The sequence below is a fragment of the Excalfactoria chinensis genome, chromosome 1, assembly GCF_039878825.1.
Source record: "Excalfactoria chinensis isolate bCotChi1 chromosome 1, bCotChi1.hap2, whole genome shotgun sequence".
Taxonomy (NCBI): Eukaryota; Metazoa; Chordata; class Aves; order Galliformes; family Phasianidae; genus Excalfactoria; species Excalfactoria chinensis.
In genome coordinates this window covers 50,053,118-50,072,308 of record NC_092825.1, presented here as the reverse complement: position 1 = coordinate 50,072,308, position 19,191 = coordinate 50,053,118, and the positions used below count along the sequence as shown (strand labels likewise).

At 40.2% G+C, this 19,191-nt stretch overlaps 1 protein-coding gene across 2 annotated transcripts in view; it reads right to left on the bottom strand.

Moving 5' to 3' along the window:
* The window catches only part of LARGE1 (LARGE xylosyl- and glucuronyltransferase 1), a 312,296-nt gene that overhangs the window by 122,719 nt on the left and 170,386 nt on the right, over positions 1–19,191 (bottom strand). For both annotated transcript variants that reach the window (XM_072326861.1, XM_072326860.1), the window contains one exon: positions 15,468–15,639. In XM_072326861.1, the coding sequence (XP_072182962.1) occupies positions 15,468–15,639 (172 nt within the window). The remainder of the gene's footprint in view (positions 1–15,467; positions 15,640–19,191) is intronic.

Here is a 19,191-nt window from a genome sequence, read left to right as displayed (position 1 = left end):
TCCTCAAGAACAGCATGAAAATACACGAAGAAAACTCCCCAACAATCCCAACACGTAATTAAACAACTGTTTTCAGTTTGCATATATTCTGTGTCTAAAAGGGAAAGGTGCAATTCAACCACACCTGCTTTCTCTCCTAAGTATCATTAGTACTAATTACTTACAACTTCACTCATGGCAATTGCTGGATGATATTCAATTGCTTTCAATATATTGCTAAGAGATCCTAATCCCACTTGCAAGGCAGGAAAGGGGTATCGGTAATTGATAAAGGTGCTTCAGGCTAATAATGCAATAGGGATAGTAGTTTATGCTGATTCCTCAGGAAGAGCGTGCCTCCTCTTTGTCCTTTTGCAGTGGACTCACTATGAACAACACATCAGAGCTACAACACTGCGGGAGCAAGGTCGTGTTTTGCCTGACAGCTAGGCTAGACAGAGGCAGTCTTTGGAGAGAAGAACAAAAAGTACTAGCTATTTTGGATGCCTTAAGAAGTAAATCCTCAGTGCATTTTCGCAGAGGTGGACATGTAAGCGTGGCTCTGCTTTTTAAAAAAAATTATTTTCTAAAGCCCTCAGCCTTAAATTACAGCTCTCCCGTCTCTGCTTTGAACTTCAGCTGCAACTTCCTTCAGAGTTTATCATTGCTTTTTCAAGCACTGGTCACAAGAGGATCAAAATAATGAAAGGTGATCTCCAGGTCTCCACACGCTTTCCAGAGATTTCTAACCCAATCTTTCGTTCTTAATTTTGACAACCTGGAGACCTTACATATTGTTAGAGAAATGATTAAACATCTTAGTCTTCTACCAAGGGATAAATTAAGACTAATCAGAGCTTGGGATCACTAAAATCAAATTTCTTCCACTTTAGACTCTGCCTTTCAAGCTTCAGCCCGGGAAATTAGCAGTCCCGTCAGTCTTCAATGTGAAAGTCAGTTAAACAGGAAGGTACCCTAGAGCAATATATTTCAACCAAGTTAGTCCAAGCCTTGCTCCAGAGATGGCTCCATGTTCATTAGTATACAGAACCTGTTCGTGATTGAGTCACCCAGCAGAGCAAATCTGATACATAATCAAATGTGGGCACAGAATGACATTTCTATTGCATTAACCATAGCACATGACTTGCAGTTTATGCTGACTTTAAGCTTACTATGGAAAGACAGATGGCACCTGATCCAGAGTAAGGTTTCTCAGAATAGAGTTCACCCATTAACATTATAAAACAAAAATGAATTGGTGAAATTGTACCAGCTAAGCACTTAGTACTACATGGCTATGACATTTTGATCCCGTACCAAGGTCTCTAGTTCCATATTTACCCTAGTTCTGAACCAACAGATCTCTGCACCTCTTAATTTTGATGCCTTTTAGGGTAAGGTTAAGGACAGACCTGACTATCTGTGCAATGAAGCGTGTCTCCCCACTTCAGACTGCATTCCAGCAAGGAACTGCAGGTGTATCTCAGGTGCTTGCTGTTAATGTTTCCAATTCTCCTCAGAAAACACGTGGCAATGGGAAGATAGGAAAAGGGCTGTAGACTGTAAGAAAGGTGAGCAATGAAGTAGCTCTAATATTGCTGTTATATATGTAATGACAACGCAGCTCTGAAGCACATGAAGAACTACTGAAGTATGCTGATATCCAAGTGTAGTGTTCATCGCCTACACTTAAATGGTACTAAGTGTACTGTCTAGGTCAAGCTCATGCTGGTTGTGTGTTCTGTACTGCCTGCAAACTGAAACTCACAGATAAATACAATGGGTTAGGACAACTCCTTTGTTACAGGGCTACAGGAGAGCTTTTTGCACCTGTGGCTCTTCCTCATCTTTGCTTCACTTTAAATGGAAAACTCCACAAACTCTCCATCTTCACAGATACATATTCCAGATCTAGATCTAACCCTGAGATGATTTTAGGACAGCAATCTTGCTTCTTTACCTGTGCTGGCCTCATAGATAAATCTCTGTCAAGTGATATAGGAAAAAAAAAAAATCAGTCCTGAAACTGGAAAAGATTATTTTTCGATCTAGGTCTCCACTAAAAATGAAGCTTATATAAGGGGCAACAGCTGCCTTAGCATTAGTACTGCTGAAGGTAACTAGCCAGCAATTTTGAAAAGTTCAGGGTATATCATTCAATTTGACGTTATTGTTCTTCAAGAACCCACTCATGCATGTACCTTGCTCAACAGTGAGTTTCCTCATTATTAAACAAGTGGAAAAGATGTCAGCTTTGAGCACCTGTGTGCAGTTCAGCTCTTAAGAAAATAAATATCTTCTAATTCAGCCATAAAACTAAACTACCAACTATAGAGTTTACAGGAAGGCTGACATAAAGAAGCAGCTGTGGCAGCCTCAAATTAGAAGTGGAAGGACCATTCAGAGAATGGATTTGTACTGAATATAGCTAGTTAGTAAGATTAATGAGTAGAAATCACACTGCATGATGGTCAGTCTCCAGTAATTACATAGCAACAGGAACTAATTTCAAGGCGATACAAAAGTCTCTCTGAAGTTTGGCTACAACTTTTTCATGGGGTAGAAGTCAAAATGTCATCAGGATGTAAAGGGAAAGAAGAAAGAGTTTACAATACTTTACAATAACCTTTGACTTATTGGAAACTTCTTGACTTGAGAAAGGAGTTAAAGAGGAAGAAGAGAGTTATGTCCAACAAATCTTTGTTATATTACATAGAAATTTTCTCATGTGAAAACTTCAAGATCATAGAGGGGATTTCCAATACCATAAACTGAAGGATAAGGAGCATCTTAGCATGTCATGTCTCTGAAAAGGTTAGAGGAAGATATGAAGAAAGCAGGAAAGAAAACCTGTTTCCTACTCATCAGCAGTCTCCAGCGGGGATGAGAAATTCAGAATTGAACCTGGAGAATTTAAGGCCATTTAAGAGCAATAGCAGACTTGCCCAGGATTGCACAGGGCTCAGTAACCATAACACGTCTGAACTTCATGGCACTCCTTGCTGCCCGCATGCCCTTGGCAAGGGGGACTCCTGAAACATCCCAGAAGGAAACTTCAATTGTATTTAAAATGTGACTATCGGGAAGGAAAAGTTCTCTCATAATGGATGCAACAGATTAGAGAGAAACGATAGAGTCATGCCTTCCCATAACAACACTGATCAGTAACAATCTCCACTGCTCTCTGGCTATGCTTCTCCACCCTCTTCCCAAACACGTTGTGTGGCTCGTAATAAAATGATGAATCTGTAACAGTTTCCTTTCAGCAACGCTTTGCTGGGACAGGGTAAATAGTCTGCAACTGTTCCATGACTTCAATTTGAAGTCTGATAAGAAACATGCACAGTAACCTATCAGTTAAGAGTGCTGATGTGCTCCAGTGGTCTGCTGCTCTAGGAAAGCCAAGTAAGAGGGTAGATGGGGACACAGACTTTTGGAATCTCTATTACCAACTTTTATTAACCCAGGAGATTTTGCAGAGCACAGCTGTTAGAAGGTCTCACACAGGGAAAGGGAAAGTCCTTGACATAGAAGGATCCCAAACAATTTAGGGCTTGACAGGTCAGGACCAACATCCGAAACCAGCAGGCTATCAGTATGCAGCTGGAACCGACTCTCAGCATGAAGCAGTGCTTTATAAGAGGGCTGCCTCGTTCGGCAGTTCTCACTTCAGCCTCTGAAGAGTCTCAAGGAGCAGCCCCATGCAGAGCACATTAAAGTAGCCCAGTCTTTTGATAACTACAACTGTCATGACAAGCTGTTTTTATACTAAGTCCCTGGTGCATATTCTTACTTCCCCTTTTGCTATGTTTTTGCCTCAGTATTTACTCATGCAGACTGATTACCCAGCCCTGAACTAAGCTCAATTTTTTTTTTACTTCCAAGTTAAGAAAAAGGAATTTACTATTATTTTTTCCTTTATTCCCAGACAACCAGATTTTCCTCTTGGATTTAAGTATTTGCTTCATTTTTTGTTGTTGTTTATTACATAATTCCGACACTTTATGGAACCCCTGTAGTGTACTGTGATATATCAGCAAAAAGGCCAGTGTTAAAGACACTCTGTGAAGATGAGAGAGGGGAAAAAAAAAAAGATTCTCATAAAAACTGCCACCCACAACAGTGTGTTTCTATGGTAATGCAGGACTGCTTTGGGTTGTTATGGCAACTAAACCTTTAAAAGCAATAGCATAAAACCAAAGCAAAAAAAAAATCATGGAATGGGACTTCATTACTGATGTTCTCGATTTTACCGATCACTCTCAGCCCTCCTGCCCCACATAAACACTAGACTGGGTGTTACTGTGAACAAAGCCCCTTAGGAAAAAAGAAAAACATTTGGCTCCATAGCAGTGGGTTTGCAGAAACTTTTAACCACTTTCTTCTATAAACCAGAACTGAAAGTGTTAACCCACAAGAAGAGCTCTTGCACCATGAAGCAAAACAAACAGAAGTATATTAACAAGGACAGTAGGACCAGTTGATGGTCCCAGCCAAGGGTGGGGTGATACCTGCAGCACGCACCTCACAGGAGGGTTAGACCCAAATTGCACTGACGTAAATGCTGTCAAAATGTATAGTTCATTATCTTCTTGGCAAGATTCTTCATATAGTCAGATGCTGCTGCCAAGGAAATGCAAGAAATTTCTAGATACATATACTTATTTCTCTATAGCATCACAGACGTACTGTGATATATGATGTTTCAAGCTAATCTCAGGGAAATTTCAAGATAAACTATCTTGACTAACTTGGGATGTGTTTTCACTTCTCTCTTTTCCTGTGTTTTCTTCCTGCTCAGTATCCTATATATCCACTCCCACTTTTCATCTCCATGCTATTTCTTGTTTACTTACCAGTTATATCCACTTCCATTTTTACATTTCAAAGAACAACGTGATCGTGATAATTTTACCAACAGTATGCAAACATCACCTCCTGTTTCCTCTACGGTGCCTCAAAACTCATACTCAGTAGTATGTCCTTTTACTTCACTGCTTACTCACTTCAACCTTCATATGCATCAGACCTGGCTGAGGTCACCCAGCTCTTTTTACTTGTGACCCATAACAGGGGTCTAAAGTTGAATGAAGTGCATATTTAAAGACTGCTCCCCTGACTATTCCAGGTTTTATTTTATTTTATTTTATTTTTTTTTTTTTTAAGTTAGCCTATAAAGGCATCTGTAAAGTTTATGCAAACCAGGAGATACAGGAGCTAGAATCCTTTACTGATGGAAGTCAGCATCATCCAGTTCACTCCGATGTTTTATAAAGCCAGTTTATACCAGCTGAGATGCACTCTCACAGGATTTTAGGATACCAGCGTAACAATATTCATGTCATCGTTTCTTAGCAGTGCAGGAGAGCACCTGAATCTCCAAATACAGTAAAAACTGGTACCAACCTGTCTCTGAAGCAGGCTGTCAAAAGCCTGTTGGCAGTCCTATAGATGCCACTAGGCACCTACAATAATTGTATCCTGAAGCACGCCGGAATATTATTACTGTCTTTAAATACAACCATTTTCAGGAAGATATGGTAATACCATGAATTAATGAAGTTGAGGAGACCCTCAGCCAGTTTTGGGGCGGGCCATACATTGCAGTAGGTTGGTGTAAGCACAAACTGGCTTGCAGTTTCTGTTGTTAGAAGAATGGAAGCACAAAGTAGGCCAAGGACAAGCATGTAGGAGAAAATTATTATGACTACCCATATTGCAATAGTGCTCCAATCCTGCTCAAAGGTACCAGTGTCTCAGCAGGGGAGAAGTAGTAAGTATATGCTGGTCCTCAGCCTTTACATGGTTCACAGTCTGGTCTGTTTGTCAATAGCACCATTGAGTGCTACAGAATGTTCCTAGCTACACTTCCACATGTATACCCATCCAGAAATTCTCTTGGTACATCTGAATAGCATAAATTTGACAGCTTCCCCTGTTGCTAAGTAGAAAGAAAAATCACCATGTTTCCCAACACGGACATAAGAGTTTTACAGATGCACCATACATGAAACTTAAGCCCAAACTATGAATTTTGTTGCAACTAAATTTGGGAAACATAATAAAAATACAGAGAAGCTATGGGCATGATTCGTCTCTGAGTCTTACTCTCAGCTTATCAATCACCTTTTAGTATGTTTCTGCAAGGGCAAGGACAAAAATCTTTGTTTTTAGCACTATTCCAAAGCACAGACATGATTTGCTTGGAGGAAAGTGTCAGAGGAATAAAAACTCCTTCATTTAATTGAACAGCTTGGCCTATGCTGAATGTAAACTAGAGCTTACTGCAAAAAGTATGGAGCAGAGCAAGCTTGAGATTTAAATAAAAAGACAGTGGGTGATGCAGAGTGAAGTGGGCCTTAGAAGACATACCTACTTCTTTTGTTTGGGGGTTAGAATAAGGGGTTCAGATGACTCTGATTCTCTAAACTGCCTAAAAGGGGGTAACTTCTGAGGTGTCTAATGTTTCTCCATTATTGCACTGATTACTGATTTTCCTTGGAACTGCCTATGTTTCTGACCATGGTGCACTCGTAGGCTGCCTTAGTTCAACTACGCAATAAACAAATGCAGTTTTGTATGGTCTTTTCCCTCTTTCCTGGTTGTGCAAACAGCAATACCACACACTCACTCTGTTGATGGGACAGTCATATCACTGACTGGCAACAAGTTCTACCTTCCAGCTTGAGCCTGCAAGACAGTCCCTACAGAACTTTATGCAAATCCTTGTGCTGCCTGCATTACAGTCATGATTTGTAGCAGGAAACTAAGAAAGTGAAACCTCAGACAAGAGCTTTGTAATTGGAAATGGGGCCTTAGGTCCTTAAAATTCCAGACTGCTTATGCAGAACAAGGTAGGCTCAGAGTATATGCCTGGTTCAGGAAGGAGAAAACAGAATATCATGTTATTACAGTGCATGTCACAGAACAGTGAAAAGCATATGTGCTTGATAGACTGCATGTAATTAGAATGAGGGCCTCAGGCATGCAAAGCTATCTATTAAATATTATTTTTTTTCTAGTATTGCTAATGTAACTATCAAACCGTAAAGTAAACTTCATTTCTTAGGTGAAGGACTCATGCATCTCATTGGCTCGGATTTTCTTCATACATGCAGAGGTGAATCGACACTTCAAATTCTTAATTGGGATAACAGATACGTTGTAACTCCCTCCATATTCACTACCTTCTCATACCCTTGCTCTGCCTTACTGTCAGGTACGGCATGCAGCAGTGACTTGCCAGGGAGAGCACTGCACACATTTGATTTGTGTGCCCCAGCCAAGGAGAGCAGCATCCAAAGGGCAGGGTGGAGAATGCACTTTTCTGAATAGCCTCCAACAAGAACAGAAAGTTAAAGTCATGAGCTGTTGAGCCAAAGGTACCAAATGTATGAGTCTATTACTGCAGGAGAGGGTAGATTTTCTACCTCCTGATGTGGGACAAACACTCTGCTTCCAGGATGGCTTGCTCTGCCCAGCCTTCCCTTAACACAGATGTGCAAGGCAATTTGGAGATCTCTAAGTCTATTCTCCACAGCTGGAGTACTTGAGATTCATAGAATTAATGTCTCTCTAAACCACAAGAAAGAGTTCAGAGGAGATAGAAACTGGGTTTTTTTTAATTTCTTTTTCTTTAACACTGGGTGAGTCATACAATGTTTAGTTTGGGTGTTTGATACATCATAGCATCTAAGCCGAAAAAGACAGCCGTAGAATGAGTGGCAGCTTAACAAAAAATGGAGAGAAATAATGCAGAAAAAGCACTAGATTGATGTCGAGAAGGTAGACAAGAGCCCTCAGATTTCAGTGCTGCCAATGAGATTTTATTACAAATCTTGTAACATGTGGTGGTTTATCTTCTGAAAGCTCCAGTTGAGGAATCAAAGGATGACAAAAGAGTACCAGCTTTCCTTTTTAATTAAAACATCCCTAGCCCTCACAGGAAACAACTTGAAAACATGACCAAAGGGTATCCCTTAGAAATGAAAATGGAAAAATAAAGAATCCATGCTTTTTTTTTTTTTTTCTCTCTTTTTTCTTCATTTTAGAATTTCCCCTACCATGAGTTACACGCAATTTTTATACACTGTTGACCCTTAACCTCTGAGTATTTCTGCCTGGTGGCGGAAAACAAAGAACCATTCAGCTAAAATAGAACTACAGATGTTTCAGAAACTGTAGCTATTCTATTTTGGCAGCAATTCATAATCAGAACTTTCTGATTATGTCCCCTGCCACATTAAAACCCATAAACTAGAATGTACACATGCTGATCCTTATAATAAACTCTCCCCACTGGGGCTCTTTTATGGAGGTCAACTTTCCTACAGATTCCCTCCTCAGTAACAGAATATTGTGGCAAAGCAAACTACTATCAGAAAAAAAAAGTCTTCCAAACTGACAAATTATCTGACAAGCGTGGAAAGAAGTGTTTTCTTCTTAGACCCTCAGAATCAACACATCATAGAATCATTTGATTCGGAAGGGATCCTTAAAGATCATCTAGTCAAGCTTCCCTGCAATGAACAGGGACACCAACAGCTAGATGAAGTGCCAACTCTTTGCCTGATTCCCTCCTAGCAATCAGCAAAGTTATATCTCCAGTTATGGTTAAAAACTTGCTTTTTTTCCCCTAATATCTTACATGTTTAATTTCTTTGGCTCTTCACCAAGATAAACTATAATTCGGTGTTCAGTGCTGCAGTTTCACACGCAGATGATACAATTGCATCACGAGAGAGAGGACAACACACCCCAGCACTTCTATCCGCTATAGCTAACAAGCAGGATTCCTTCTCAATGAAACTTCAAAGCTTCTGCAGCAGAAAAGAAGAAAACACCACGAGTCAGGAAAAGAAAATCTTAAGCAGACAGAGTCTCCACAGGGACCTTTTCAAAGAGAAAATGTACTGCATTTGTGGAATAACCCTAGGATGAGCTACGCACTGTAGTCTAACCATTAAACACTTATACAAGTCTTTCAGAAACTAACAGATGTTCCTTTTATGGGTGAAGACAAGTGCCATTCGGCCTTTTTAGACACCTATAAAATTTCAGATGATTTTAAGCTATTTTAATAGCTGCCTGACAATTTTATTAATGCACTCTGCTACAATGTGATCCTGTTTCCCTCACAAAAAGACTGACTCATACTGTGTTATTTCTTCACATGCTAACGTGTACGTTGCTAATGCCTTCCTCTTGAACAGTGAGAAAAGAAAGGCTATTGTACTGACCAGAGGATGCAGAAAGATCACTGCAGGATTTAACACAAGCAGTATGTCAGCCTTCAGAGATTCTGTCTCAGAATGATCTGTGGAAGCTTTAATGACTTACTGATTGTAAACTGAGAGACTGAACTACGGAACCTGCTTGGAAAAAACTTTGGAGTTCAAATCCCAGTTTCAGCCATAGGTGACAATGAAATTTCAATTTTAAGCTTGGCAGCAAGAGAGTATTTTACATCATCACAAGATCAGAATACCTATAAAAAGTGTAATCCTTGCAGAAGAACCTAGGACTGTGACAGGCACAGTTTATTAACACAGGGCTTCACTGGTAGAGCCAAATTCATGCACATTTACACAGCACCGGCTGGCTCTGCCTGACTCTCACTGATGCCACGAGCATTTCACTTTCTGGCACACCAAATTCAAACACAGATTAAAAGTCATGCATGTATGTCATATTAAAACCTTACATGTAACAGTTATTATAGTAACATCACTACTGAACCACCTATGCACCTACTGGTGCATTTTGGGATGGCTGTGATTTTTTCATTTGCTCGTTTTCCCAAAGAACCTCACAACTAAACTGAATGTAGATTGTTACCTCAGGCATTCTGCAGAGCAATATGCCAGAGAACTCACATGCTGAGTGTTTAAGAATTCTAGGTTTGGGATTGACAACATGCCAATCCTTCCTCAGCTGTGGGCACTTGATCCTGCACCAAAATCACTGTTGACCTTTTCTGGTATTTGTGATAGATGTATGGATTTTTATCACTGTTTGAGCTCCTGACACAAAGCAAACACTGACTGCATGTTCTTCCTCATGCAAAATATGAATATAGGAATCACAGCCTTTCTCTCAAGCTTGCTATTTCTCCTTTTTGGATGCCTTGGTAATGAAGGAAGGTGATTCTGCCTTTATGTCTTATTCAGCTTTCCACAAAAGACTAATTTTCAGAGATCAACACTAATTGTAGTTTATATTCTCTGGATGATTTAATCTACAGGTAGAGTTATTTGGAACACACCAGTTAATTTCTATCCTGCTGTACTGTCTAAACGTAATTAAAACATTCATTGTATTAGCCGTCTGGATTGTGAGACTAACATATTGTGGTAGGTCATCACTGCTCAATAAAGCCTCTGAGATACTGCACATACTCAGACATGGAATTCCACTTAATAATGGCTCTCAACACTTAACTCCACAGAGATTGTTCAGGTCTCACTTGTGGGCCTCATCTCTGTCTCATGTACAGTGATGGCCTAAGGGAACTGGGCACACAGGAGAATGGTCACCTAAGACTAAGTAGAGCACAGAGATTGTTTCTTGTTGTTCATATATTGCCAGGTGGCCAAGAAGGCCAAAGGGATCCTGGCTTGTATCAGCAATAGTGCAGCCAGAAGGAGCAGGGAGGTGACCATCCCTCTGTTCTCAGCTCTGGTGAGGCTGCAGCTTGAGTCCTGTGTTCAGTTCTGGGCCCCTCACTGCCAGAAAGACATGGAGGCCCTGGAGCGTGTCCAGAGAAGGGCAGCGGAGCTGTGAGGGGTCTGCAGCACAAGTGTGATGGGGAGCGGCTGAGGGAAATGGGGTTGGTCAGGCTGAGAAGAGGAGGCTCAGAGGAAATCTAATCACTCTCCACAATGACCTGAAAGGAGGTTGTGGCAAAGTGGGGGTCAGCCTCTTCTTCCCAGGTAACAGTGATAAGACAAGAGAAAATGGCATCAAGTTGCACCAGGGAAGGTTCAGATTGAATATTAGGAACAATTTCTTCCCAGAAAGAGCGGTGCTGCAGTGGCACAGGCTGCCAAGGGAAGTGGTAGAGTCACCATCTCAGGAGATGTTCCAGAAAAGGGTAAACATTGCATAGAATGAGCGGTCACTGGTGGCAGGACTAGATGATCTTAGTGGTCCTTTCAACCTTGATTCTTAGTAGTTCAGTGATTCTGTGGTATGTAAAGCACATGTGATACATAGAGGCTGTGATCCTGACTGGAACAGCAACCTGTAACAAATAATTATCATAACTGTAATAGTCAGATCCCAAATAAATTCACATAGATATTTAAAGTGAATGCTCTTGAGAACCCCTGTTTAACAAATAGTTAAAGTCAAAGTGAGAATCTTAGAATAAAACAACCATGTTTCAATACCAAGAATCCGGGTAGGCAAGAATATCAAAACAATTATCTGATGTGGCCTTTAAAATAAGTTTAAGATTGATGGCGGAGAGCATGGCTTTGGACTGGCTCTTTTCTCTGAAGAATTCACACAATTTCTGCAATAAAAGTATATTGGTTACACTAATCCTTGCTGTCTGAAATACTCTGCAGCACTTCGTCTAAGAATGCATATGATCTACAGTCCCATTCTTCTGCCCTTAGGCTAGATGCTTTCTCAAGTTTAGAACTGTCAGAATCCTGTGAAAGATGAGTAGAAAACCTAATCAGTGTCAACTAAGTCACAGAAAACATGCATGACAGGTTATCTTCACTAGACGGACTGCAGACTCACACCTTTGAAGTCAATATTTGGAGGTATATATATATATATATCTGTCCTAGAGAAACAGACTATTTATCTTTGGGAGAACAAGAGAGAATGATACTAAAGAAGAAATGTTCAAATCCCAGCTGAAAAGCTGTATCTGACTCTTGAAGTAAGTTACTGGTTTCCAAAGACATATTTACACATAAAGACTGAAACTTTCATTTGAAAGTAATAATTATACAATCTTCAGTAATTGCTGAAAGAAAATTTTAAATGTCACATTGCTGAGAGACAATCTCAGAGCTCTGAGAGAGCTCTTCTGAAAAGAGGTGTGAATTTCTCCCTAAGCCTAAGGTTGCCACTTCAAAGAGGAGATTTTCAAATACATTCACATATGTAGAGCCTTAATTTGTGCACAGGATAGTTGTACCATTTATTATAAGGGCATATGCAAAGAGCTTATCAGAAAAGGGCAGAAGAGCAGTAATTTACAAAGGAATTCTACTCAATTTTTTCCTTCTGCAGAATGGATATAATAGTAGTTTTAACAACTAATATATTAAGCTACTATGTAAGGGTCTGATCTTTTCTGCAGCCTTTGAAATGACTGAAAAAACCTTTGCAGAACAAGGATACTGGGTATTTTAGGTACTATTTAAAAATACACCGAGGGGCCCTCCTGCACAGCAAATCATACCTGGCTAAACTGCAAGACAATCCTTAATGTGAAACTGGCTGACATTGGTAAGGACCTCTGGGTCATCTGATTCAAACTCTCTTCAATCAGGACCACTCAGAGCAGGGTGCCCAGGACAATGTCTAGAGGTTTTGAAGATCTTCAAAGAGGAGGACTCTACAGCGTCTCTGCCATTGCTTTGTCATTCACACAGTAAATAAATTCTTCCTGGTGTTTAGATGGAACTTAGTTTCTTCCAAGTAGATGACAGTCTGAATTACTGGTCTCTTTAAGTCATTGTTTTAGTTTGAGAAGAAAAGTATTCTTGGGCACTGAAGTTGTCACAGAGTCTACGTCCTTCTCCCATCTCTGCCTGACTTCAGATTGGAGGAGGCTATGCTGGACAGTCCCGCATGCTATCCTGCAGCAACCCACAGAAGGGGGTTTCACTGACGTGAAAAATTCTTCTGCATGCTCGAACAATACCCTGGTGCAAGCAGTTCATTATTGCCAATTCAGGCCAACAGTTGGGTATTTGAACATTTCTAGAAGGAAACCTGTGGCTGTAAACTTGCTCTTTAAGCTGGGGTCAAGGACAATGTCAGGTTCCTTTGGAGATTAGAACTTGGCTTCCCAAAAGTTTTGCTTCTCTTTTAAGTGATGTTTCAACAAACACACTGAATTGTCTCAAAGAAATCTTCATAAACTTACGTGGTACTTCTGAAGGGAGAAACGAGGAGATGACTACAACATTTGTTTAAAACTATTTATATGAATATTTGGGGCTAATGACATGAGGCATTGCTAGGAAAAATAAAAAGACACTGACAACAAATTGAGAATCACTTTGTGAGTTAAATCAATCTTTTACTAAGCAGTAGAAGAACAGCAACCCTCCAGACTATTTGCCCTTGTCTTCCACAATCCATTTCCACTGAATCTTTGCCTAATGGGACTGCACTCTATAAAATAAGCTGCACCACAAGCTTGGACTGAGAGACTATCATTTCCCTCTTCCCTCTGTGATTTTGCATTGCTGTTTTTGGGCATACACGCTTTCCTGAGTCCTCTCCCACCCTGCTGAGCTCCCTGCTCTACAGGATTGTGCTATTAAGCCTTTATTTGTATGTGACCATCTGGGAGGTGAGCAGATGTAGACACTGAGCAATTTGTCGCTACATGTAAAACACTGTGGAGAAGCAGGTGGTCAGCAGGAATTAAGAAGACAAAGCAGACAACTTACAAAATCATACGTGTGTGACACGGGAGTGATAGGTATGTTATGAGCGCTGGCAGGTGCACGGGAATTCTGGCTCTGTGTGTGACTTAGAGCTTTCCACAGCTCTAATTAGCTGAATGACTGCCTAGGTTTATAGAGATTCTCAACTTACACCTGCTCTTTTGGCTTTCAGTAATCATCCTTGTCCCTATTTCCATCTCTTCTGTCTGTACTTTTTTCAGTCTTAGGCCACCTTTTGCTCCCTATTCCCTTCTTTACAGGTTTGGTTTGTATGCTTATTTTCTTACCCCGTTAAAAAGAGAGGCCTTCATTGAAAGTAAGGCAGAAAACATAAGCAAGGAGAGGATCCCTCTAATTTCAATTCAGATTTTATTGTCCTTGACCATGTAGCGATCTGTGCCCAACTTCAGTTCACACACTTCTCTTTACCTGCTCCATACACCATATTGAGTGAAGTATTACTATTAATGGGGCAATAGTGTACAGTGAGACAGTGCAATAGCACAGCATTACTCACGGTGCACACATTTACAAAAAAAATGTGGTTGTTAAGGTACATGTTTATATGAAACTCCAGGTTCATTGTAGGGAAAGGCTTTGTGAAGAGGTCTGAGCACGAGGTCCTGAGCAGGTGTCCTCAAGAGGGGGATAATCTTTATATTCCTTAATGAAGAAAGCTCGTGTATGGTTCAGTGAACTAAGCAGATAAGTGCTTCAGGTTTGGATATTGATATTTCCAGAAAATGGAAAGGAAAGAAATGCACTGAGAAGTAAGCACTAGAACTGAGTGCTTGATGGTAGAGCTGAAGATAATTGCTACTGCCTGTTAGCTGGGTACAGGGAAAGGCAAAGAGGCATTCTAGATTTCAGCGTGGGTTAAGCAGATTGAATGCACTCTCTTTTCTGTCACCTTTGTAACAGAATGGTTTGTTTTGGCTTCTGTAAATAAATTCTCCCATTTGCTTAGGCTGACTTTTGTCTGAGGTGATTTAAAGAGAACTGACGAGCATCAAGGCTGAACTTCTATGGGGCTGTGAGCCATCAAAGCAGGACAATGGAATGCCTCTGCATGTACCAGCTCTCCAGTTCTCATTGTGAGGGCAAGAGAACAGCAGGGCATGCCTCTGACCCAGAAGAGCTGGCAACACGCAAGTCTGAGAGAATTAATGAGGTGGTTTTAGCCATGTGCTAGCCAGGAAAGCACTCTGGTTTGTGACAAGGAAGCAGGGAGCTTTTCTGTCACTGTCTTATTATACTCTAACAGTGTCCCTTCTTTGTCAAACTATGAAGGATGTTTTCAAGGAGCTGCAGGATATGGGGAAGGTAGCTACATTAGGTCAACACATCCAGATGCCTCTATCGACTCTTTAAACAGGAGCAAACAGTAACTCATATCTACTCAGATGTATACATTTGCCTCCTTCACCTTTCTCCTCAGTCTGAACATGATCCAAGCTTCATTCACTGTCAGTGACACCACAGAAAAGTTATATTAAAAAGTGTTAATTAGTTTTCACTAATAAGAAGTAATATAAAATCAGTGCTTCCAAGTATTGAATACCAACAGAGGTTGAATGGTACTTCAGTAAAGCATGTTCATAATTACAAAAATCTTGCCCGTTCCAAATAATTGGATCAACAGAACAAACTATGCAAACAATCAGTGTTGTCCATCATTCTATATGAGACACTGTTGAGGAAAGAGTTCACAAATGGAACAACTACACGGAAAGAATGAAAACGTCCAGTGTAACTCAGATTGCCCTTTACCTCCCCACTCTGCTGTCTGCTTTACCGCTGTCCCTCCTCCACAAATAAAAAGTAAAAACAACATTGGAATACCTTTGAACTTGTGAAAGACGGCCCACAGCTCAGCAATGTCAGTGGCAAATGTTATGTCTGTGTCCAGGACAATCACTCGCTCAAGATTGGAAGGCAGAGTCTTAGTCAGAACCAACTTCATCAGCCCGTAAATCCCTGAATAGTGTTTGTTGGGGATCCAAGATACTTCCGACTAACAGGAAAAGGGAAATGGGAGAGAGAAAGAAAAAAAAAAATCTTAATTAGATACATAATCTCTTTCTGACTCTTCTTTCTTGCAACAGTGGAAGATCTCTGAGTACCAACAATACAGAAGCATCTAAAAATGTTGTTTCCAAATAAACATAAGAAGTTCTGAAGTATGATGAAGTTTCTGAGTTCACTGAGTTCATTGAGGCGACTTCTTAATACAACACAACTAAAATCAGACGAGTCTTTCCACCGTAGAACAACCTGTTCTGAGATACCCACATACCCTGACAAAAGTGAAATATATCTTTAATCCCACACTCCAGGCGCATCTTACATTACTTTCTTTTGCAAGCAGAAAAAAAAAAAAAAAAAAAGGTTTTGTTTGCTATTCCTGGAATTTTCTGTCTGTGAAGTAGAACAATTTTTCTTTTTCCCCCTTTTCTTTATTACAGATTTATAGGTGAGAATTTTAAAATGCCACTTATTTGGAACAATGGGCCAGAAAATTGCAAAACGTTTTCTTTGTTGACAGCTCAAATTTTCCTTAGACCTTACACCCTTAACTTATAACTGCTGACATCACACAGACATGCTCAAAGGCAGAGAAGATTTGTAGCCATATTTTTTGTTTTTTTATATACGAATGGGGCAAAGCTAAATGTTTGTACTTCTTCCACAAGGGCTAAACCAAGCATTTTTAAAGCTTCCAAAGTTAGTTAGGAGGCTTTCCATGTCTCACTGTGCTACTGGCACAAGATTGTTCCACGAGCTCCCCTTCACTTTCCTCTTGTGAGCTCAAGTTCTTGAATACCAGAAGTCATCACTGAAAAGTGGGATATAAAAGTTTTTGAAAAGTTCCTCACATAACGTTCTAAAGGGAATGCACTGAAATTCTCAGATGTTTACTAAGTTTTCTTATGGGAGTGGTGCTCCCATTAACTCCCATTAGTGTTTTGTATTTCAGCAGCCTGAGTGAGAAGGGTTTCAGGACTTGGCCTGGAATATTATACTTTAGAGAAGGTAGGCGGAAGCTCAGTGCGTTCATAAAACTCTCAAGTTTGATTCTGTTGTTTAACTGTCTCATATCTGTTTATTGGCACTGTAAAATTTATTACGTGAAACAGCTTTTGCACATAAGAAGTCACTTCCTCCAAAATATTTCAAGAAAACCTTCCTGTAACAGAACCGATTCCTACATTATTGGATTGGATTGGAAGTTGGAAGAATGGTTAAAGAAAGGCTAATAATAGCTACTTAAAGTGCATTTCCTTCTGTATATAAAGTAACAAGGCTTCTATCAGTGTAAGCTGACCTTTTCGCTCTAAAAAGATGCACTACTTCTGTATTCTCACAGTCCAGGTATTAGGGCAGACCTTTCCCTCTCTAAGTTAATTAAAAGACCCAAGATACCAGAGCAAACCTTTACAGAGAAAAGTTAAATTTTAAGGGGAAAGGCAGGAAACAACTTAAAACAACTTCCAAGGTGTGAAGTTGCTTGTTTGTTTGTTTGTTGTTGGTTTCTGCATTTTATTTCTTCAAAACATCTAATCCTGGCAATCAATGAGTGCATTCACTTGCCTGCACATATAGCCTGCATATCTGCTCACACTACCTTGCTGGCAGTCACCTAAACAAGTGGTTGTGTTACATACTTGCGCTCTCCTCTGTAAGATTTGTACTGCTGAATGCCAGAATTAGAGGAAGCAAGTGAATGGGCCAAACTGCAAGTGCTCGGGTAGAAACCATTATGAAATAAATAAATTCAAGAGTGAAGTAACACACAGCATGGTTTCATTTATGAAGCCATCATTCTTATTTCATTCTTGCTTGCTTGTTCTCTCTGTAATTCATATGGTGCTTAGAAGAGAAATCTAATTTGTCTCCCTGAAATACACTACTACTTAATCTCTAAGCATACACATACGAATCTCCATACTCTCCAGAACTGTTTTCTATGTGTGTGACAAAGTGAATTTCAAACCCAGGCCCTCAAAACTCCAGGTATTTGTGATCCCAGTTCTCCCACACGATGGCCCAAAGAATGGACCAGCACACCAACGTGCCAGCAAAGCAGTATTTATCTTGGATCCCCAACCTCTACACATCATCTTGAATCTGTCACTATACATAGCTGTGCTATAGCAGCCATGGGGATCAGCTCTCTAGCCATACTGACATAATGCAGGAGTTAATGTAATTTTAGAGACTTGAGCTTGCTTTTAGTGTTATCCATTCCCGTGTTATTAATTTTGGATGGCATGTCCCTCATTTAATTAGTCCAAATGCAATACTGCTCCAGAATGACTTCTAATATGTTTATGCAAATAAGCCTAATATGGCAGGGGCTCAGATGTCTCCTGCATAGCATAAGACAAGCAGAGAATGGAAAAGGCAGCTGGAAAAGAGTCACCTTCAAGGAGCCATTACTTCCTTTTCCCTCAAGATTCCCAGAACATCATCAGCACAGCAGGCTTGCCATCCTGAAGCCTGATACTTGAAACGATTGCTTCTGAAAATGAAAAGGAGCAGTCTCTGTTCCAAGTGGTCCACAGTGTTTGATCTGAGCCTCAGTTGATGCTTAAACTGTCAGGTGGTTTGACTTAACAGAATTTTTCTCTCCTCCTGATGTAGTGTTGGCTAACACGTAAGCAGGGGTCTAATTTGACCCCTAAATAATTTCCCGGTGGAATTACTAATCATGAATAATGTAACCGTGCCGAATGCATGCCAAGAAAAACTCCTTACTCTACACAACAGCACTGTGAAGGCTCATTCTCTATGTGTATCACACATAGCCTTGTTTAAAAATATAATAAAATACAAGAACAATATGGTTGAATAGATGTTCAGTAATCAAGTGCCAGTTTTGAACAGTTAAGTTGGTGTAGGCACAAATGCCTGTGAAACCATGCAACCTCAAAGCTGCCATTTCCTTTATGTAAAAGTTATCTCAGTATTTTCTGTAGGACTTAATCTATTTTTTCTTTAGGCTAGTTAAAATGGCCCATACAGGGACGTTTGTGAATCATTTGCTTTACAATGTGCATCAGAGTGGCTTTCTGAGAACGAATGTTCTTAGAGGGTATAGCAGGAATGGAAATATATATGTATATATATTTATAGTTAGTAAAAGAGTAAACTGACACAAAATTGCATGACATACTTTCCCATTTGTGTAATTCTCACTTCAGGAGAAATAACACAGACTGCATTTTTATCTCAGATCTTTAGCTCTCAAAATCTGCATTTCAGTTCATGAGAGGAGAGTAAAGAGAAGCATTCAGCTGGTGTTGACAGTGCTTCTTTTTTTCTGTTTGTAAGGTAAGTTAAAAAGTATCTTACTAGAGATCTTTCATCAGAATGGATGATCTTGGAGGTCTTTCTCAACCTTGGTGATACTATGATTCTATTATTTCTATTTTTATTGCCTCATCCCTAAAGGCACTGAAGACCAAGTTGGATGGGACCCTGATCTGGTGGGCAGCAGCCCTGCCCATGGCAAAGAGTTGGAACAAGGTGGGCTTAAAGGTCCATTCCAACCCCAGTGCTTCTA